A 22,646-nucleotide genomic window follows, 5' to 3' on the forward strand; every position below is an offset into this window, starting at 1 on the left:
TACGTAAAAACGCTACAATGTTCACTCTAATTTTATACATACCTAACTAATGTGTGGTGTTTCAATATATTTCGATCACTCCTGTATTTATAATAATCATAAATAATCTTTAAATAAGCATCATATTCAATGAACAAAGTTTTTTTTTATACTAACTTTTCAAACCGCTAAGCTAAAGCTACGTCACGAAGTTTGTAGAAGATCAAAATATAGTTAATTCAATTCAAAAAAAACGACAATTCAATGGAATTTAAGTTTTTATATATAAAAACTCATTTTTTACGTTATATAATATATATATATATATATATATATATATATATATATATATATATATATATATATATATATATATATATATATATATATATATATATATATATATATATATATATATATATATATATTATATAACGTAAAAAATGAGTTTTTATATATAATATATATATATATATATATATATATATATATATATATATATATATATATATATATATATATATATATATAGCGTAAAAAATGTGAAGCAAAGTAAATTTATTTTTTGAATTTATTTGATTTGTATGCATGAATACAATTTTAGAAATCGATTAATTGTTGATATCAGATTTTTAAAATTTCAATTTTCGTTTTTAATTTGCAATTTATTTTATGAGATAAGTTTTCACATAAATTTTTTAAATATATTTGAAAACATAGTCTTCACTTGTCTTTTGTCAATATGTTGAGAACATATATGGGCAAAAATAAAATGCGCATGCACTTAAATCAACAACCACTTTAAGCAAGTCAGGTTTAAGATGTAAACACAAAATTTAAAGTTTATTTATTGTGAATGTTTAAATTGCGAAACTGAAAAGGTTGAATTGGTTGGTTTTTTAAAAGTATTTTGTTTTATATCAATACGATTTGTGATTATAAAATTAAAAAATTTTAAGATGACTATATTACCCAAAAAAAAAGAGCAAAAAAATGACGAGGTAGAAAGAAATCGTTCAAGAAACAGAACCACTCGTAGTGGTGAAGTTGTTAGAAATAGAAATAATCAAGATGAAAACATTTCGGAAAGTTCGAATAGTTTAGATAAAAGAGACTCTCAAGAATTATTAAATTTGCCACTTCATAAACGTTCGCGACACCGTCAAAGTTCTAATTATTTTTCAAAAAACAGCAGAGAAACTCGCGAAGGTAGTGTCAGTCCGCCATATGACGTGAGTGAAAATGGATATAATAGTTCTGATGAATATGATAGTCTTCGAGAAATTAAAAAGGTAACAAAACTTTATTTTGCTAAATATTACATTTAAGAATTTATTGTTTTTCGTTTCTAAGGTTTAAAATTTGACACTTAAAACAAGAAAAATGAGTTTCAATAATCTTTTTAAAGGATAGAGTGAAGTAAAGTGAAATTAAAGTGTAAAAAAGTCTTCAATAAAATAAAGCCATTACCATGAAGCTAAGATACAATGAGCTACTCCACTTTACTCTAGCTCTAGACTGATTTAAAATTGCATAAAAACATAAAAATTTGAGGAAAGTACTTTAATCTGGTGTTAAAGTTTATAAAATTACACTAAACATGCTAATATTCGCTTTTTTTGAAATTAACTTAAAAACGGCCTAGTTTTTATTGACACTCGAAGGCAAACTTTTTTTTAGCAAAACCCATTAGTCCCTGATTGATCTCTGACCTTAACCACGACTCTAACTATGTACTTTTATTTACACTTATCCTTATTGCCAATCAATGTATTTACATTTAAGTGCGCCAATTCCTATTTTTCAGTCAATTTGTGTACATTTGATTGCTCCAATCAATATTTGTTAGTCGATGTATTTACACCTAAAAAACAAAGTCTTAAAAGTATTTTGTTTAAAATTTATATTCATAAAAATATGTAATTAAATTTTAATAAATTTTTATGTAGCAACAATAAAAAATTAGATTGCATAATTAAAAATTTTTTTTTCCTGTGCTAAAGAATATCATTAAAAAACAAATATTTGTATTTTAAGTGTACATTTTTAAACTTTAACATCAAAGCAAAATACTTTTTTCAAGATTTCAGATCTATGTTTTTGTATGATTCTAAATAAGCATAAAGTTCTTTATCATAATTTATCTTAAAATGATAGAGATAGGCAACTTAAATGGTGCCCCAAAGTTTTGGTCATTATCAACTTAACTTAAAAGATGTTTTTTTTTGAAAACTTGATGAGGCTAGCCATTAAAGTTATCTGAAAAGTGAATTGCAAAGTTAACTATCTGAGTTTAAGATTGAGAAATACAAAAAGTTATGAGCATTAGTACCAACAGTGGTGTTAGAGCCAAGCCATTCAGCATGATGAGCAATAAAGTCACCAATAACAACAATATTGACAAGGGCATAAAGAAAAAAGGCTTGGCCAATTTTATCAGAAATTACATCTAAAAGAGTGCAGTCTTGAGAAGAAGAAGAATAATAAAGAATAAAGAAAAGGTGATTAAGTGAAGAGGTGGTAAGTGAAGAGGTGGTAAGTGAAGAGGTAGTAAATGAAGAGGTGGTGAAGTGAAGAGGTGGTAAGCGGAAGCACATAAAAGAATAGTCAGAGGATTCAATCCTGACTTGGACAAATTGATTAATAAGACAAATATAATTGATTTAGACAAATAGAATTGATGTGTATAATTGATGTATCATTAATATTGAGATTCGATGAAGAAGCATCCAAATTGGATCTAAGTCTTGCAAAGATCTTGTAATTTTTGAATGAGGTAAGATTCAACTGATGGAAAGTTACTTTAAAGACCACAAATATTTGTAAAAGATAAGTTAAAATAGTTAGATGTTGATGGTTTTATATGTTTAATATTTTAAGTTACTTTGGTCATGTTAATGCTCTATGACTCAATCATAGATAGAGCATGACATCCCAAGCAATGAGCTATGCAACTGTCTCAGTCCTGTTAATTAACCAAAACTTGTATGTTAGGGCTTCATATGTGGGCTTTGACAGTGTACACCAAAATTGCAAACAGGGACATCATCCAGGGTTGCAAAGTTTTAACCAAATGGTTTAAACCATGGTTTAAAACATTAAAAAAATGTTGGTTTAAACCAAATTAATGTTTTTTTGATTTGAACTTACAACAGAAAACTAAAACAGGGTTATGTTAACAAGTATAACTAATCTTCAATATAGATATTTTTTTAAAATCCATGATATTTGTTTCTGTTTTTTCATAGAATAGAGTCCTCAGTGTTCTTATATAACAGAGCAGTAATAAATTAGTAATAACACTTATTTATCTGTTTTCTTCTACAGACTTTTTCTCCTTCATTAGGTTCATCAAGAAGCATTGCTTCCTGATGAACTTATTTCATCAGGAAGTTTTCTTAACGATATATAAATGTGTGTGTGTGTATATATATATATATATATATATATATATATATATATATATATATATATATATATATATATATATATATATATATATATACTATAAGTAGTTCTAACATAGTTTATTGATACCACAAAAAATATCTCAAAAAACTGGGCGCAAATATGATATGATTTGGTTAAAGTATACACGAGTGACTGTTCCAGAAAGAAAGGGGTGTAGAGCAGTTTGTAATGCATGTAGAAAAGAAATGGAAGGTCAAATTCAAAGGATGCATGAACATATAAAAAAGTGCAAGCAATCACAACCCCATGAAATTATGGAGTCAATGGAAGATCAACAACTTCTTGAAGGTAGTTAAACTATGGCATTGCCATTTTAAATTTTCAACTAAATTTTAAACATATATATTTGAATTATCACGTAGAGACATATTAACTTAGAATAAATCAATAAACTGCAATTTCATTTTAAAGGTAACTCACCATCAATGTCACAACAACAAATGAAAAGGTCTCAGCCCAATTCAACATCAGCTGATAAATATTTTGAAAATAAATAAGTTTTTCACACAAACAAGCCTCAAAGAGAAAGATTTATTTGATCTGCAGCTTGGTAGATTTATATACAGTACAAACTCTAGCCTCAGAACAGTTGAACACAAAGAATTTTATATATAAAAAATAAAAAATTTATCAAAATGCTTTATCCAGAATACACTCTACCTAATAGAACTCAAATTGGAGGAGAAATATTAGATAGGGTTTACGCAGAAGAAATTCAAAAATGTAATGTATTGAATGGTAAAATTGTAGCCATGTCTTTAGATGGCTGGAGTAATGTACATAATGAACCTATAGTTTGTATCTCTGTAATTACAGATAAAATTAACATTTTAGTAGAAACGATCAACACTTCTGGTCATTCACATACTGGTGAATATCTTACACAATTATCAAGAGAAGCAATAGATTCTGTAAGATGTAAATTTGGATGCAGAGTAAAAAGCTTTGTGACTGACAATGCAGCTAATATGAAATCAATGAGACAAGTACTGTCATCTGAAAGAGATATTATCATAACTTTTGGGTGTGCTGCTCATATGCTGAATCTTTTAGCAAATGATCTTAACATTGAAAATGTGAGCAAATTTTACACTAATAATAAAATATATAAGAAATAATCATAAAGCTGGAGCAATTTATAAATTAAATGGAGGAGCAAAATTGCCACTTCCTACAGAAACTTGCTGGAATTCTGTATGTGATTCACTTGAAAAATATGTCAACAACTGGAGCATCATTTTCACAATGTTTGAAAAAAATAAAGACTTAGATCCTATGATTGATAAAAAAGTAAGTAATATACAGATAAAGCAAAACACAGAAGATTTATTTAAAATGTTAAAACCAATTGCAGTAGCTCTAGATAAGTTGCAAAGAGATCAAACAAAAATAAGTGACACTGTTGAAATTTTTAAAGATTTGATAAACAGTTTATCATTTTTAACAAACGAAAAAAAAAAAAATCTAGATACCTTCAGACTGTCAATGATGCTCATTTCCTGGCAAACACAATAGATCCTAGATATTTTGGATGTAATCTTTCTGAAAATGAAAATGAAGCTGCCATGATTTTCGCAGATAAAGAGTTCAAGAATTTGTTACCAATAATATTCAAATTAAAAGCCAAATCTGCTCCATTCGATAAAAGCTGTTTGCATTGTGAATCGGTTTTAAAAAATGTATCACCAATAGAATGGTGGAAATCTCTAAAAATTGTGGACTGTAACATAATGGATATTGAAGGTTTATTAAATGCACCAGCTTCTAGTGCTGGAATTTAAAGAATTTTTTCAACTTTTGGCCTTGTTCATTCTAAGTTAAGAAATCAATCGGGGGTAGAAAAAGCAGCAAAGCTTGTATTTATATATAGAGCATTAAACAATGATGTATTGAATAATTTTGATGAAATACTACAGTAATATTGATAGAGAATATAGTTTACTCAAATAAAATGCATTATACTTTTTTTAATTTAAAAGGATAACTAAATACGGCATTATTTAATAAAAACCTAATTTTAACCAAAAAAACCATGGTTTTTTTGGTTTTTTTAAAAAAACCTATAATTTTTGGTTTTTTTCAAAAAAACCGTTTTTTTTGCAACCCTGACACCATCCATGCAAAACATGGCACTGTTTATAGTCTGATATTTTACAGCTGTTAGAGTTTTAGAGCTGTACCCTCAGTAGGAGATAACAGGAAGAATTACATAGCTGTTATCAAGGAGGCACAAAAAAAAAAGTCTTAGAGTCAAGAAGATCCATCATTCATCATCCTAGGCATAAAACTGACATGGATGTTAACACTAGTTTACATCAATGCCAACCAAATAGATAAAGAAAGGGTGCGAGGCCAATAGAATTTGTCTGCTAACCCCTATAGTCTTTGCCTATCATCTAATCATCTTATCATCTATAGTCTTTGCCTAGCATCTTATCATCTTATTGTGCATTATCATTGTATTGTGATTTATAGTATGAGATATGCTGAAAGCCTATCTCATACTAAAAATATTTTATTCATGTAATGATTATGGTGACCTTTTGCTATCTGCCAGACAGAATTGAGAAAGTACAACTCTTCTTCACTAAAAGAATAGCTGGTCTGTGTTCAGCATCCTATTATAAACATCAAGCTCTATTCACTAGAATATTGTCTAATCTTCAATGATTTAGTATTATGTTATTGGTCAAGCGGACACTGATTTATGAAATGTTTTTAAATCTAATTCTTAATGAGGCAATTGTTATCATCCCTTGAAACTTTACAAACTCCATTGTAATCTTAACAGTACAGAGTTTTACTTTTTCAATCACCTTGTAAATTTATGGAATAATTTACTAGAAAATGTAGTATCTCCTGCATCTTGTTCAACTAAATTGTTCTGCATGATGAAGTTTCCACATTTTAATACAGTTGACTCTTGATATCTTGAACTCTCAGGGGACCAGGAAAAAAGTTCAAGATAGCAAGAGTTTGAGATATCAAGAGGATTTTGACTCAATCAAGTGTGCAATGGACCAGAAATGAAGTTTGAGATAATGAGTATTTGAGATATCGCGAGTCAACTGCATGTCTCTTTTTAAAAAAACAAGTGTTTGGGCCTCAATAATTTGAAAAACAAAGTACCTTTTTTTTTTTTTTAAACATCTTCACCTCCAACAAGGCTGCAAGCAACCACTATTAGAGTTGGAAGTTACTGGAAGAGAAAAGATCAAATTTATAGAGCAAGATAATGATTAACAGTCGACTTAAAGAATTGCAAACGATATGAATCAGGAAAGCAAGATGAAGGAAGTGAATTCCAAATAACCGATGTTTGAGGAAAAAAACTTGAAAAGTAAGAATTTTTGTAGCACTTAGGAACAGTCACAGTAAAAGGCTTAATTGAATGATAAGTAACACAAGAATAAATTTTAATAGATGTCACAAGAGTTCTTTTTAGTGCAGTGCCCATTATAGTATTTATAGAAAAGAGAAAGGGAAGCAACATTATGACGATGTGATAATAGTTAGAGGTTGGCTGCAAGAGCAGGTTCAACTATGTTTACAATGCATTTTTGCACCTTGTCTAAGAGAGAAAGGGAACCATTGGAAGATCTGGTTTCCAAGAAGGATCCAATCCTTCTTGGAAACCACATATCGTAAGAGTTAATAAATCTCTTGTTTTTCAAATAAATAAATGAAATCAATTTTCTAAAATTTTGACTTGCCATTAGTAATTAATTATGTATTCGATTTAAACTATCTGATAAAGAGTTTAATCATAACAGTATTTCAATAGATGTTTCAATAGATGTTTCAAAAGAACCTTACACATTGAAGAAAGAACTTTAAGTGTTAGCTTAATTGAAAATAGATTGAAAGTTCTTTTTGCTTGAGATTCATTCATTGAGTTAAGATTCATTTTTGACTGATATTTCGTGTTTGTATAAAAAAAAAGCAATGCAAAATTTGATTACATTTTCAATAACTTTCTAAATGAGTCCTTAGAATTAAAAAGCTCTTTTTTGGACTCATTTTTATTAAAAAACTAATAGATTTTTAGAGTATTAGATAACTAATAAACTCTTAATGGCACAACACATTGATACTAGCAAAAAGATGGCACAACACATTGATACATATGCAAAAAGATAGCACAATGCATTGATACATAGCAAATAGATGGCACAACACATTGATACATAGCAAATAGCAACAGCAATAACACATTGATACAATATACATTGCCCATTGTTTCCCACCTGTTGTAAATTTCAATTAAACTATTAATCTTATAGTTTTTAAACTTTCTAATAATCAAGTAATTTTTTCTAGATTATACTATATAAGTTCTACCATTTTGAATATACAATATAAGTTCTACCATTTTGAATATGCTAGAACTCATTTTTTAAGTTTAAGACTTTTTATAAACATCTCTGTTTAAATTAAAAATACTCTCATGATTTTGCCTTGTAACTTGATAAAGCAAATTTATCAAGTTACAAGGCAAATTTATCAAGTTTACAAAAGTTGTTTTAACCACACAGAACCAACATAAAATAAATCTTTTTTATTTTAAGTCATTTTTCTGACAAACTTATCAATATATCAAACTCATATTAACTCCACCCTATATAGACCAATTTGAAAGAAATTTAAAATGATTTTTCTGTTTGATTTAGAATAGATTTTTTAAACAATGAAGATTAAGATAGTTGGTAAACAAACTGAAAATATTTAAACAGAATATATTTTTTTGATTTTATCTGTCAAACTTTAGCTTCAGCCCTTATCTTTCACCTTTTCCTTTACCCTAATCCTCGCTTCAATTCCTTTTTTTTTTAAAGTTATAATAACATAATAGTAAATTATTTAAATCAAATAACAACTTATATTTTTAATAATATTTAAATATTATTAAAGCTATTAATCTTATGACTTTTTATGAAAAAATATTTTTATTTTAGGGTGTTATAAAACTTGATGGTCCAACTGCGGAGGTAGGACTCTTTTAGTTAAGATTATAAATTACATATGTAATTTACAATCTTAATTTATTACAATAATTACATAAATTACTAATACAGTTTACAAACTAACATAGACATTTTCAAAATAAGAAATAAAAAAATGTCATCAAAAATGTTTCAATTAGTTATAAAGTAAGGTTATATATTATTATTATTATTATTTGTTCTTAATATTTGTAGTTGCAGTCACAATAGCAATAGGAGTAGTAGCAATAGTAATAGTAATAAAAAAAAAGTAGTAAATAAAAATAGTAATAACAATAAAAATAATAATAATAGCAATAATAATAATAATAATGATAAAACTACAAGGAGAAAATCTCGTGGAGTAGAGTATGAGTACAAATTCTACTATAAGTAGATTGTCGCTATATTATTGGCTAAATGTAAATTGATATCTATTGTCTTGCTCTTTTTGTCAAAGCAGTTTTTTAAAACTGAATGAGCAATTATTTTCAAGTTTGTACTGTTGTTTATATATATATATATATTTATATATATATATATATATATATATATATATATATATATATATATATATATATATATATATATATATATATATATATGTATATACAGGGCTTGTGATGAAGAGAGCGCGTATAAAATAACGCTCGTCCAATAGTTCAAGATTATTTTTTTAATTTCATAAAATATTTAAAAAAGATTTTTTATTAAAGATATTGTGTTATCAAACAACTGATATAAAATATAAAAAGCACAACGTCGTTCTCTTTTGCACTAAAGTAATGAATGAGCAGTTTAAAGTCGTTAATAGTCACTAATTTCAATAATGGAATGTGCACATGGAAACACAATGTGAATACAAAAATGCGCAAATAAGATAAGAATAGAAAATTAGAAAACCATTATAAGAAAATTAAAACCGTTGAGTATTTTTAATCTTGTGAAAATATCAAGTAAAATTTATTTGATTTATTGTTTGTAATATTCCACACATCGTTTATAATAAAAATAAATATTAATAATACAGTAATTTTTAAAATTAGTTTTTGTTCATAGTATAGATTTTTTATTAACTATTATTTATTTTAACTCAAATTTAAAATTAATTGTTTAGAATGTTCGCAATTAAGGACACTCGAAAAGAAAACTAAGTAATGATATTTATTAAATGAAAAGTTATTATTCTTATTTATTATTATTTCAAATTATTCTTGTGTTATATTTTTAAGATAAAAAAACGTAATTTAAAAAAGAAATTTTAGAAAAAAATTAAATAATTAATTGGAATAAAAAATATCAAGAAATATAAAAACCATTAACCGTTAATTAAGTTTACAGAGTAACATTTTAAAATACATATATCAAAACAACGAAGCAAAACTAAGTCACTAAATTATACTTCAATACTAAATCAATAAGAAGTTGCATTTTTGTTTGATATTATTTTTTTATTATATATATATATATATATATATATATATATATATATATATATATATATATATATATATATATAAAGCGTGTACACAAAATAAATGTGAAAGAATAAGCACGTTGTTTTTTTTCAGTGGTTGTATTTTTTCTTTATTATTTTGATCTTTTTAATTGTTTTGTATTTTGTTTACAACGCGTTATGGTTTCAAAAAAATATGCTAGTTTTTGGGTTTAACTTGAAATTAGTTTTAAAAATGACAAAAGAAGAAGACATAAGAGAAAAAATTATGCACAAATATTTACAAAATCCTAATAGTAGCTACAATTCGATAGCAAAATCGTGGCAAATACATCCATACAACGTTAGTTGTGTTATTCAACGTTTTTCTCAAACAAAATCGATCAAACGCAAATCTGATGGTGGAAGAAAGGAAAGTTTTAAAGATATAAAACCAGTTAGAAAACTGGTTAACAGTTTTAAGAATAACTCAAGCCTTTCACTAAAGGAACGTAGAAGTGTCAGCACTATTCCACAGATATGTGAAATTTACAGTAGTTAAGACATTTGCGACGTCCTGTAATTTAATTTTAGGTATAAATTGAAGTTTTATTAATTTGATCATTCATTTCTGATGAGTCTTTATTGATGAAACACAATGAGTGAAAAATGAAAAAAAAATTTTGTTAAGTGATTTTCTACTAATTTACAAATGCTTTGTTCTTTTAAGAATATTGAGCACTCTATTTTGTAGAATACATTTTAAAGTTGTTTAAATAATATATATATATATATATATATATATATATATATATATATATATATATATATATATATATATATATATATATATATATATATATATATATATATATATACATATATATTAACGAAGAAAAAACAACTTTTTCTATGGTACTTTAAGTTTCATGCCTATACGGCAATCATCAGCCATTGAATACAAATTCAAAAATTTTGAATTTGTATTCAATGGCTGATGATTGCCGTATAGGCATGAAACTTAAAGTACCATAGAAAAAGTTGTTTTTTCTTCGTTAATATATATGTATATCGCTCTATTTGAAGTATCTTTTTAATATTGAGCACTCTTTTACGACTATGAGTTTTGTTTTATTATTATAATACAAAACAGCCTCAAATATCAATATATATATATATATATATATATATATATATATATATATATATATATATATATATATATATATATATATATATATATATATATACATACAGTGGTGTACACTTGGATTTTCGTTGGTCGCCCGGCAGGCGACTGAGAGTAATAATTTTCATTCGTCCATCTCCATTTTTTAACAAAATTCGCATTTTGTGTTATTCTCATACAGTTAAGTCTTGACTATCTCTCCTAAACTTGATTTTTTTTAAATATTAAATTTTTTTTCTTACTGTCACAACTGTTTTTTATATTTAATGAGGATTACATTATAAATAATAAGAAGAGAAAAAGGAAATCGAGCGATAATTGTTCAAATTAATGTTTTTTATTTTTTGCAACGTAATTTGATTGGTAGTAAAAAGATGTTAAATAAAAGCAAACTTTTTATGTATTATTTTTTTTGATTACGCAACTTGGTTTTTATCATTTCTCTTAGAATGTTACAACAAGATAATATTTAAATAATAAATAATGCGTACGTATACAGAAGGGGGTGGTTGTTGAAAGCATACAGGTGCGTACAAGGGGGAGGGGAGTCCTAAATCAGTGGTTTTACTGCTTGCGTACTTTATGGATGGCCCCAAACCAAAATAATTATTGTAAACTATCGATAAAATTTGCTCTTCCAATTTCAAAAAAAGCATACATAGGCATAAATGAGTTTAGTTTTCTGACTTGCTATAAGCGCTTTGATTACAAATAAAATAATTTAAAATCAAAGTCTTTATAAAAGTGATTTTTCTTTTACAAGAATACAATTAAAAAAATGACTTTTACAAGAAAGGAGTAAAACAAAAGATGAAATTCAAAAATGGTTATTATCATCTATCATTATAATTGCATCATTATCATCTTCGCTATCATCGCTCTTCGAAAAAATTTTGATTCGTTTTGATTTTTTAACTGAGATGATCGGAGTTTTGTTATCCATACAACCAAGTCTTCTTCTTCTAGGAATGCCGGATTTATTTTTCCGTGACTGTTTTAAAAGCCAATTTTCAATAGCTTTCGTTGCATCATATAGTTCCATTTCCTTACCATCAATCTTAATACGCAATTGTATTGTTAGTAACTTATTACCGACTCGTGTTCTTTCTTTGTCTTTATATTTTTCATTGCGCTGAAGCCTCTTTCCATGTCAGCCAAACTTAAACTATGGCATAATAAATAATTAATGAAAATAGATTATTAAATCTATCTGGTTTGACATTTATTGATATTTGTGCCCATGACAATGGCGGAAATGATTTTGAACTTGCAATGGTCCAAGTTTTCATTATTTGCTTTAAAGATATCCACTCGGATAGGATATTTCCAACTGTTTATGTTCAAGTTGTTTGCATAACCTTTCGTCCTCAATAAGGACTTTAATGTTAGAGTCAAATATGTTTTTATGTTTCTTTTTGTTGTTTTCAGTGGTGAAGAAGTCACTATCCACCCATTTAGCCGTGTTTAGCAAATCGTCCGCCTCTGCAAACACATCCGGTATATTTGAACACCATTTTAAAATACACTCCTTCAAGGAAGTTACAATACAAACTCAAACTTCGTTTTTTAGTACTTCGTCTGTATTGACAATTTCATACAATGAGCGCTTTGCCCAGAAAAAACCGGAGTCTGGATTTTTTTCAAATCTTTCTAGATTGACAATCGCATGATCGAGTGAAGTCTGATTTTCGTGCGTTGATACGTTTTTTTCTTGTGTTACCTGTAAATAAAAACATAAACAACATTATTGGCGATATATTGTGAATTTCTTATCATTATATCTGTTTAATTTATTAAACAATTATATTGATATAATTATTACATATATTAGTATTACAACAATTTATTTACTAAAATTAAGGGTTTACTTAAAAAATTATTTGTGTGTTTTTATTAAAACTATATAGTATATATTATATGGAAATTAAATATTTGAACTTAGTAATTAAATTTAAAATATTAAAATTAAAATTTATTTGTGAAACAAAAAGCGCTAAATCAATAGGCATAACATATAACTTAAATATATAATAGTTCTTTAAAAGTAAATTTTAATGAATGATTAATGAACTTCTTGTTTACTGTATATTGTTAAACAATATATTTAATATACATATATATATATATATATATATATATATATATATATATATATATATATATATATATATATATATACATATATATATATATATATATATATATATATATATATATATATATATATATATATATATATATATATATATATATATATATATATGTATATTATAATGTATTATATATAGTTATTATAATATACTAAATTCAAATGATTTACAAATATAAATAGTATAAAATTTATAACTGAATAAATATGGGTATATTAAATATTTGAATTTAGTAAATAATAAAATCTTGATTTTTTAAAAGTCTACCGAAGTATGACTATGCAAAAAATCATGTTGAAAAAACTCAAAGTAAGAGAGCGACAAAACAAGTTTTCAAAATTCGAATTTGTTCTTTTAAAGTAAATTTAAGGACTTGAACATTTTACTTTCATTATTAAATGTTAATAACTAAACTTTTTGTAAGTATTCAAAACATATTTTTATTATTTCATTATTATTTTTCATATTTTGTTTTAAATTTTATTTATATTATTTGTTTATATACTGCATTAATTTTATTCAAACTTACCTTTGAAGAAACTGTCATTGCTCTACACACATCAAGAATATAGAATGCTTTTGACACAAAATGCTGATCCTCTAACTTCTTTGTGAAGAACAAAGCCTTTGATTTCTGCGCTGCGCTATAGTCATTTTCTACACTGATGGTGTTATAACAGCTAATATGCGCTTCGAGACCATTAAAAATATTCTCCAACACATTTACCATATGTGCCACACATTTAGTACTGTTTATACATATTACACTACACTTGCCTGAAAAAATACCACAAAAAAATTAATGAATTATATTAGTGTTGAAAAATTGTCAAAATTGTGACAAAAATTTTGATTTTGATTTACTAAAATTAAATTACATAACAAAAAAATTAAATGGAAAAAAAACATTATACATCAATAATTATTTAATAAAATACCTTACACACCATAAACTTTGCATGCATTACGAATAACAGCAGATATAACTGTTGAATTTCTATGATAGACGAAGAGCTGCTCACAAAATATTTGCAAATTTTGGAGCTCCTTTGACGTGCTTGCAGCATCTTTTAATGCGAGCTGCAATCGATGCGACAAATAACGGGTAGATGTAAGAAAGTTGTTGCAAGTAATTTTGAGTTGGTGCTGAACACTACTCCTCCGTCCAGTGAGAACATTTGTGCCATCTCAAGTTATGCCTACCATGAGAGGCGCTTCATTCTCTGTTGGGAGGAATAACTGATTATTATACTCGTCATGGTCTTCTTCACTTATAATACCTTCAAAATTGTGTTCGTCATAGTCTTCCCTGTCGCTAAACATATTGTATATTTCGTCTTTTGTGTGTACTACTTTTTTGTCTTCAGATTCTATATCTTCTTCAGTTACAGCTTTGCCTAAAGGCTGTTTTGGGAGATCCCATTTCATTTCGGGTTTTAAAAGTTTGAGTATTAAGGCTGTTAGTTGTATGGCATTTGGTCGTGTTAGACATTCTGTTGCCAGAAATCTAGTAATAATATTTCCATTAATCGAATAGCGCAGATAAACAACCATTTGCTCCAGTCTATAAGCATCAGTCGACTCGTCCGCAATAATGCTAAAAAATTTAGATGCTGAGAATTCCATTCTGAATTCATTTAGAAAAACATCTTCTATTGCTAATCCAAAATCGACTCCTGCTTGTCTATTGTGATATGTTGTTCCGATATCGACAGCTTTCGTTTTGTCCAATCAGAGGTTAAGGCCATCGCTCTTGACATTTCAAAAGCGTTTGATAAAGTTTGGCATGCTGGTCTTCTCCATAAGCTTTCTTCTTATGGTGTATCCGGTAACATCTTTAAGATCATCGAATCCTTCCTTTCCAATCGTAGCATAAAAATTGTCCTCGATGGACAACACTCTTCTTCTTATTCTGTAACTTCAGGGGTTCCTCAAGGTTTTATCTTTGGCCCTATACTCTTTTTAATTTACATTAACGATCTTCTTATATTCTCTCATCTAAGGTGGCATTGTTTGCTGATGACACTACCATTTATTCTTGTCGTGATAAATAACCAACACCCTCTGATTGCTTGGAGGGGGCATTTGAGCTTGAAAAGGATCTTACTTCTGCTACAGCATGGGTCTCACAGTGGCTTGTGAACTTTATTTCAGATAAAACTCAATTTTTTTCAGCCAATCGTTATCGCAATAATTTAGATCTTCCTATATTTATGAACGGTGATGTACTCAATGAGTCACCTACTCTTCATCTTCTTGGATTAACTCTTACTTCGAATCTTTCTTGGAAACCATATATCAAATCGGTTGCAAAATTAGCATCTGCTAAGGTTGCATCTCTTTATCGAGCTCGCCACTTTCTTACTCTGGATTCTATTCTCTATCTCTATAAATCCCAAATCCGGCCTTGTATGGAATACTGTTGCCATATCTGGGGCAGATCTTCTAATGATGCCCTTTCTCTTTTAGACAAGGAGCAAAAACGCATTGTAAACATAGTTGGACCTGCTCTTGCAGCCAACCTCCAACCATTATCACATCGTCGTAATGTTGCTTCTCTTTCTCTTTTCTACAAATACTATAATGGGCACTGCTCTAAAGAGCTAGCGTCTCTTGTGCCATCTACTAAAATTCATTCTCGTGTTACTCGTCATTCAATTAAGTGTCATCCTTTTTCTGTGACTGTTCCTAAGTGCTCCAAAAACGCTTATTCGTCTAGTTTTTTTCCTCGAACATCAGTTCTTTGGAATTCGCTTCCTTCATCTTGCTTTCCTGATTCATATAATTTGCAATCTGTTAAATCGTCCGTCAATCGTTATCTTGCTCTACATTCTTCATCTTTTCTCTTACAGTAACTTCCAACTTTAATTAGTGGCTGCTTGCAGCCTTGTTGGAAGCGAAGATGTTTAAAAAAAAAAAAAAAAAAAATCTAAAAATTCTAAAAATTCATAATCGGAAAATGGTTTTCCCTTTTTTAACACACCATACATATTTCGAAACAAAAATTGCAAATGTGGTTTTAGACCTTCTGATAAGATTATTTTAATCCTTTGAACTTCGCTTAACTTATTAAGTTTTTCTTTTTATAAATTTTGATGTCTGTCCATCGCAAGGGTGTGCTGTATATTCATTGGCTTGCAAGGTTTACTGACACTCTCAATTATGTATGATGTAGCACCAAATACAAATGGATATTGCTTGATTTCTTTTATTGTTGGTATATAATTTTTTGTTAATTTGGTGAGCGTGATAAATTCACAGCAATTAAAGCAAGTCATAACATCCTGAATTTCATCATGCGTCTTAACTTGTATATGTTTTTGGCGTTTGGTATTTATTTCTTCCAGATAGCTTTTAATAATCTTCGTTGCCTTTTCTGTATACAATTCTGATATACAACTTTGTTGTATCAAAGCCATGAATATTCTTTCAACCATGATGATTGAAGCGTTCGCATTCTTTTATTTTGTTCATATTGGCTGCTGTTGACTTTGACATTGCTGCTTTCGCCCACCACAAAATCAATACTGCGTCCTGTAAAAAAGTCAGATGTCATTATAATTGTCATTTATAAATGTCAGTTATAAATGTCATTATAAAAATTGAATGATGACTATATTTATAACTTACAGTATCAAAATTATTCTTATAATTGACAACAAAATTATAAAGAGTTTTTATATTAAAAAAAGTAACGTAAGGATGTGTCTGATAACGTAAGAAAATGCAGCAAAACACCTAACAAGGCCATTGTATTTTTATGATTTTCGTTTAAAGTGAATTGGTTTTCTACTATGAAATATAAAAATAAGGTCATTTATTAAGTCTAACAATTATGATCAAAACAATTACGTCACAAGCATAAACTATTATGTAAATGTTGTAGTTGTCTAGTTTAAAAACTTATTTAGTAAAATATTCACATAAAGAGATTAATAATATTTTATAAATAGACGCATGCCGAAAACACATGAAAATTTTAATACTGGCAATTTAATATAATAATTCAATATAATTACAAGCCAATATTGTTAGAAATACACACTTGTTGAAAATATTTGTCTTGTTTTTTCTTGTAAAACGATTAAGCAACAATTACAATTAAACAATTGGAAATAAGTATAAATAAAAACAAATAATCTCAACTGATCTGAATTTTAGAGATCGTTAAAAATAAAATATGATTTTTTTATAGTAAAATAAATAATTTAAAACTAATTTTATTTAAAATTAATTTAAATTAGTGAATTTATACTTTCTAGTCTTTCAATAATTGTAGGATCAAAAATACCACAATTAATAGTAATGAATCATTGGCCCTTAAAATGGAAGCCAATGGTATTGGCCCGCGAGCTGGCCAATACCATCTCAATTTTTCTAGGTCACCTTTTTCGTTATTAATTCTTTTTGTTTTTTCTAGGTTACCTTTTTCGTTACTGATTTTTTAAAATTGATTTCGTTAATGCTTTTTTTGGTGGTTTAAGCTGTTTCAGTACTTTGCATTCCCCCCTCCTTCTGCTCAAAATGTAACGCCATGGCCCATATACATTGTAGTATTTTTTTTACAAACTTATTTCTAAATCATTTAAAAAAAAAAAAAAAGTTCCTAAAATAATTAAACATAAACTAGTATTTCATTGTTTAAACAATGTAATGCTAGAAAAATTTTATTTTGTTCTAATTAATGAAAACAGAATACAGACTTTAATATCGAGATATGCAAAATGTTATTGCATTATTATGTTAGATAAAAGTCATCTTCTTTAATTTTGGACGCATAAATTTTGCTTAATTTGAATTTGAACGCATAAATTTTGCTTATAGAATTATTGAAATAATAATAATAATGAAAAAAAAAATCGAGTCACCTGGTCGGGCGACTAAACTGCATCAAAATATTATTTCCGGTAGCCCTTCAGAAGATTCGGGTGGCATTTGCCATTGGGCGACCGCTAGTGTACACCACTGATATATATATATATATATTTATATATATATTTATATTTATATATATATATATATATATAAATAAATATATTTATATATATATATATATATATATATATATATATATATATATATATATATATATATATATATATATATATATATATATATATATATATATATAGTTATATATATATATCAGGGCTTCTGATGAAGAAAATCGTCAAGCGTGTTATATCGCGCTCGTAAAATTAGAATATGTTTTCATCTAGCGTGATTATGTGCGCTCGAGATAACGTCAGCGAGTGCGATCACGAAAATTGCTGAAGGTGATGCTCATAAAAAGCGTTTTTTTTTTATATCTTTTTTTATTTGTTACATAATTATTTCGTCAAAAAATGTTTGAGTTAGTATCACACTCATGAAACTACTACAACGAAGTAGATTTTTATACTTCCAAACTTCTTTTATATTGTCATATTGCGATTTTATTTTTAACAAATTATGTTATAAAAACATAATATCAAACAAAAACACAACTTCTTATTGATTTAGTATTGAAGTATAATTTAGTGACTTAGTTTCCCTTCGTTGTTTTGACATATGTATTTCAAAATGTTATGCTGTAAACTTAATTAACGGTCAATGGTTTTTATATTTCTTGATATTTTTCATTCAAATTAATTATTTAATTTTTTTCTAAAATTTCTTTTTTAAATTACATTTTTTTTTATCTTAAAAAAATAACACAAGAATAATTTGAAAATCTTCTTTTATAAAAACTATTCATTATAAGTTAAATAACAGATTTTCCCTTCAACTTTTTTCAACAGTGTTTCCTCTTCTACATTGTTGAAACTGAGTGCAGCTAATTCATCAGTCGTGTCTTTATCAGCACTGTCTATTTCATCATCATCACCAAAAATTTGATTTGTAATCAATGTTGTTGCTGTTGTCATATAGTCAACTGGATCATCATCAACTTGAACCACTCGTCTCTTATTCAAACAAATTTCTTTTGCTTGCTTTTTAATCAGGATTATTTCTTCTTTTGACCAGCTTCCGTGGTTTCCTAATATCATAATGCTATCATTTAGAGTGTCGTGATTCATAGATAAACGTTGATCTGATAATATGCTAGTTACTGTGCTAAACATTCGCTCCACGCTTTGATCCGGAAATTGCGAAGATAATCGATATAACTTTTAATAAATTAGGAAACTTTGACTTTTTGTACAAAAACGTCGACCTCCAAATTTTTCCTGTCTGGCGATTGCGTACTATTGTTTCAAAATTGGTTCTTGAATTAATCAAAAAAAGTTTCCTATCTTGGAAAACTAACTTTTCATTAAAATTGGAATGTTCCAATGGTGTTTTAAAATGCGTGGATAAAAACTTTATTTCTTCCAAGCCAAACTATTTAATAAATGTTGACATCGTTACTTTGTTTCTTTTTCGAATGTCCTTGATTGCGAACATTCTAAACAATAGAATCGTTTTAAATTTGAGTTAAAATAAATAGTAGTTAATAAAAAACCTATACTATGAACAAAAACTTATTTTAAAAATTACTCTAATATTAATATTTATTTTTATTATTAACGATGTGTGAAATATTAAAAACAATAAATCAAATAAACCTTACTTGATATTTTCACAAGATTAAAAATACTCTGCAGTTTCAATTTTCTTATAATGGTTTTCTAATTTTCTATTCTTATTTTATTTGCGCATTTTTGTATTCAGATTGTGTTTCCATGTGCACATTCCATTATTGAAATTAGTGACTATTAACGACTTCAAACTGCTCATTCATTACATTAGTGCAAAAGAGAATGACTTAGTGCTTTTTATATTTTATATCAGTGCTTTGATAATAAGAATATCTTTAATAAAAAATCTTTTTTAAATATTTTATGAAAATAAAAAAACTAATCTTGAACTATTGGACGAGCGTTATTTTATACGCTCGTTATAAGCTGAACGAGGGTTGTTTATCGCGCCTAGAGCGTTTGAAAATACCGTTTACGGGCGCGTTTTACGAGCGGAGCGCAATCGCCCTTGCTTCATCGCAAGCCCTGATATATATATATATATTTATTTATATATATATATATATATATATCTATATATATATATATATATATATATATTTATTTATACACAAATTTAAAATATAAGTTACATTTACCTGCAAAACCAGGAATCAGCTAAATGCTAATATTTATAATAGAATATTGCTACTCAGAGTTTCTTGTTTTACCACAATCTTCAGACAAATAGTAAAAAGTTAATATTGCTAGGATTTATTTCATAGAAGTTATGGCTTATATATGAAAATACAAATATATTTATAAAAAATACATATAAAATATGCATGATAATACAAAATAACAAATACATGATAAAATTATGGTAGGATAATACAAAATAACAAATACATGATAAAATAGAGGTGTGCCAGAACCATTATATGGTTCCGGCACACCTCTAATTTTATCCATTATATGGTAAAAACTGGATCCAAAACTGGGTACCTGACACCGAGTCCATTAAAAAAAAGTAAGACTAAAAAAAATTTCAACAAATAAAAAATAATTTAGACAACACTTTTTTGCTATATTTTATTTGTATATATATATGTATATATATATATATATATATATATATATATAATATAATATAATATAATATAATATATATTTATAACATATATATATATATTTTTAACATATATATATGGACTCGGTGTCAGGTACCCGGTTTTGAATCCAGTTTTTACCATATAAAAAAAATGTGCTCACATAAATATGCTATAGTAGATATATATATATATATATATATATATATATATATATATATATATATATATATATATTTATATATATATATTTATATATATATATATATATATATATATATATATATATATATATTCAGTAAAAATAAAATAAATTTGTTAAATACAAAATTCAAAAACACAATATAAACCTAATTTTTTTCTTCCAAATTTTTATTATTTTATTAAAAATCCTTCCTTGAAATTTTTTCTATGCTAGTAAGAAAAATAGAGCAACGTATTGGTGCTATTTTTACGTGTATTCTTTCTCCATATTGTATGCAAACACTAATATGCAAAATGACACTGATATACATATGATATTCATGTACTGATATGCAAAGAGCTTGCAAACAAGGAATTAATTAAAAGCCGCAAGTACCAGAGTGAGCTATTCATAATAATCATCTTACTTATGGTTTTGACTCGTAATAAGGTGTTCAAATTAATTGCATTCATATAAATATAAATGTCAGGTCATTGTATTTTCTTTTTCTTACTTGTTTCATTTTTATGAAGCATTTCAATTTTGCAAGCATTTGGTAATAAAACTGGCATAAAAAAAATATGTGTGCTTGCAATGCTTGGAAAACTTTTTATTGGGTTACAGATGAAAATACTTTATGAATCAGTTGATTATGCAATTTTTGACTATGTTATTGATATTCATTTAGTGAAAATGTTTTGCAAACAGTTCAAGCTAGAAAGTCTCATTTAGCTTTTTTTTTTTTGCAAATGAACTAATTTTTCTGGAAATCCTCTCGAGGTAAATGTTTTGGAATATATATTTTTTAAATTTATTCTGATTCACTCTTAACGCAGCTGCAAGCAACCACTATTAAGTTATGAGTTACTTGAAAAAAGAATAGAGTTAAAGAGTAAGGAAACAGTTGACAGAAGTCTTAAAAAGCTGGGGCTGTATGAGTCAGGAAAACTTGAAGTTGGAGGAGAGTTCCAAAGGGTTGAAGTGCGGGGGAAAAAATAGAAGAATAAAAGTTTTGCAGGACATGCAGGGACAGTAAAAAAATAAGTTTTAGGAAGGATGATTAGTTTTTAAATAAAATATTTGTAAATTTTGCTTTATACTAAGTATTTAAACTTTTTGTAAGTATTTATTTATTTGCTAGAGTTTTTAGCAAAAGTTAATACACTTTGTATCAAGGAGATTAATTTACTTATATCAAGGAGATTAATTTTTTGGAATAATATGTTAAAAATTAATCAGCTAAAGTTAATTATTGTGGTGACCTGCTATTAATGTTAATAGTGGTTAGTTATTAATTTCAAATACACCGTTATATCATTGTCAAATAACCATAAAAATGTATGCTCACATATTTATATCTATATTTCACATTTTGATTGTTGATTATATCATTTTTATATGAAATAAAAATTATTAAATTGACCAAAAATAAATTGAAGTCAAAAATAATTTTATCATTCTTGGTTTACTGTGTTTTATTTTATTTTATTTGCAAGTATGTTTATTTTTATTGACTTTCATTTTTTAGCAAGAATCTGAGTTTGAAAAGCAGTTACTTCTAAAAAGGGGTTTTCAAATTAAACAAATGGGTACAGACGGAGCTTGTTTGTTTAGAGCTGTAGGTGAGATTAATATGATCAAAATTTTATTTCAAAATATGCTAAATGT

The 22,646-nt window shown here is 26.8% G+C and overlaps 1 protein-coding gene across 1 annotated transcript in view; it reads left to right on the plus strand.

Annotated features, from left to right (window-relative positions):
* Positions 1–759: 759 nt before the first annotated feature.
* Positions 760–22,646, plus strand: part of LOC100209922 (OTU domain-containing protein 5) — a 39,689-nt gene continuing 17,802 nt past the window's right edge. The window contains exons 1-3 of the mRNA XM_065800856.1: positions 760–1,271; positions 8,406–8,438; positions 22,507–22,600. Of these exons, the coding sequence (XP_065656928.1) occupies positions 939–1,271; positions 8,406–8,438; positions 22,507–22,600 (460 nt within the window). The 5' untranslated portion in view covers positions 760–938. The remainder of the gene's footprint in view (positions 1,272–8,405; positions 8,439–22,506; positions 22,601–22,646) is intronic.

The sequence above is a fragment of the Hydra vulgaris genome, chromosome 07 (genome assembly GCF_038396675.1).
Source record: "Hydra vulgaris chromosome 07, alternate assembly HydraT2T_AEP".
In the NCBI taxonomy this organism is placed as follows: Eukaryota; Metazoa; Cnidaria; class Hydrozoa; order Anthoathecata; family Hydridae; genus Hydra; species Hydra vulgaris.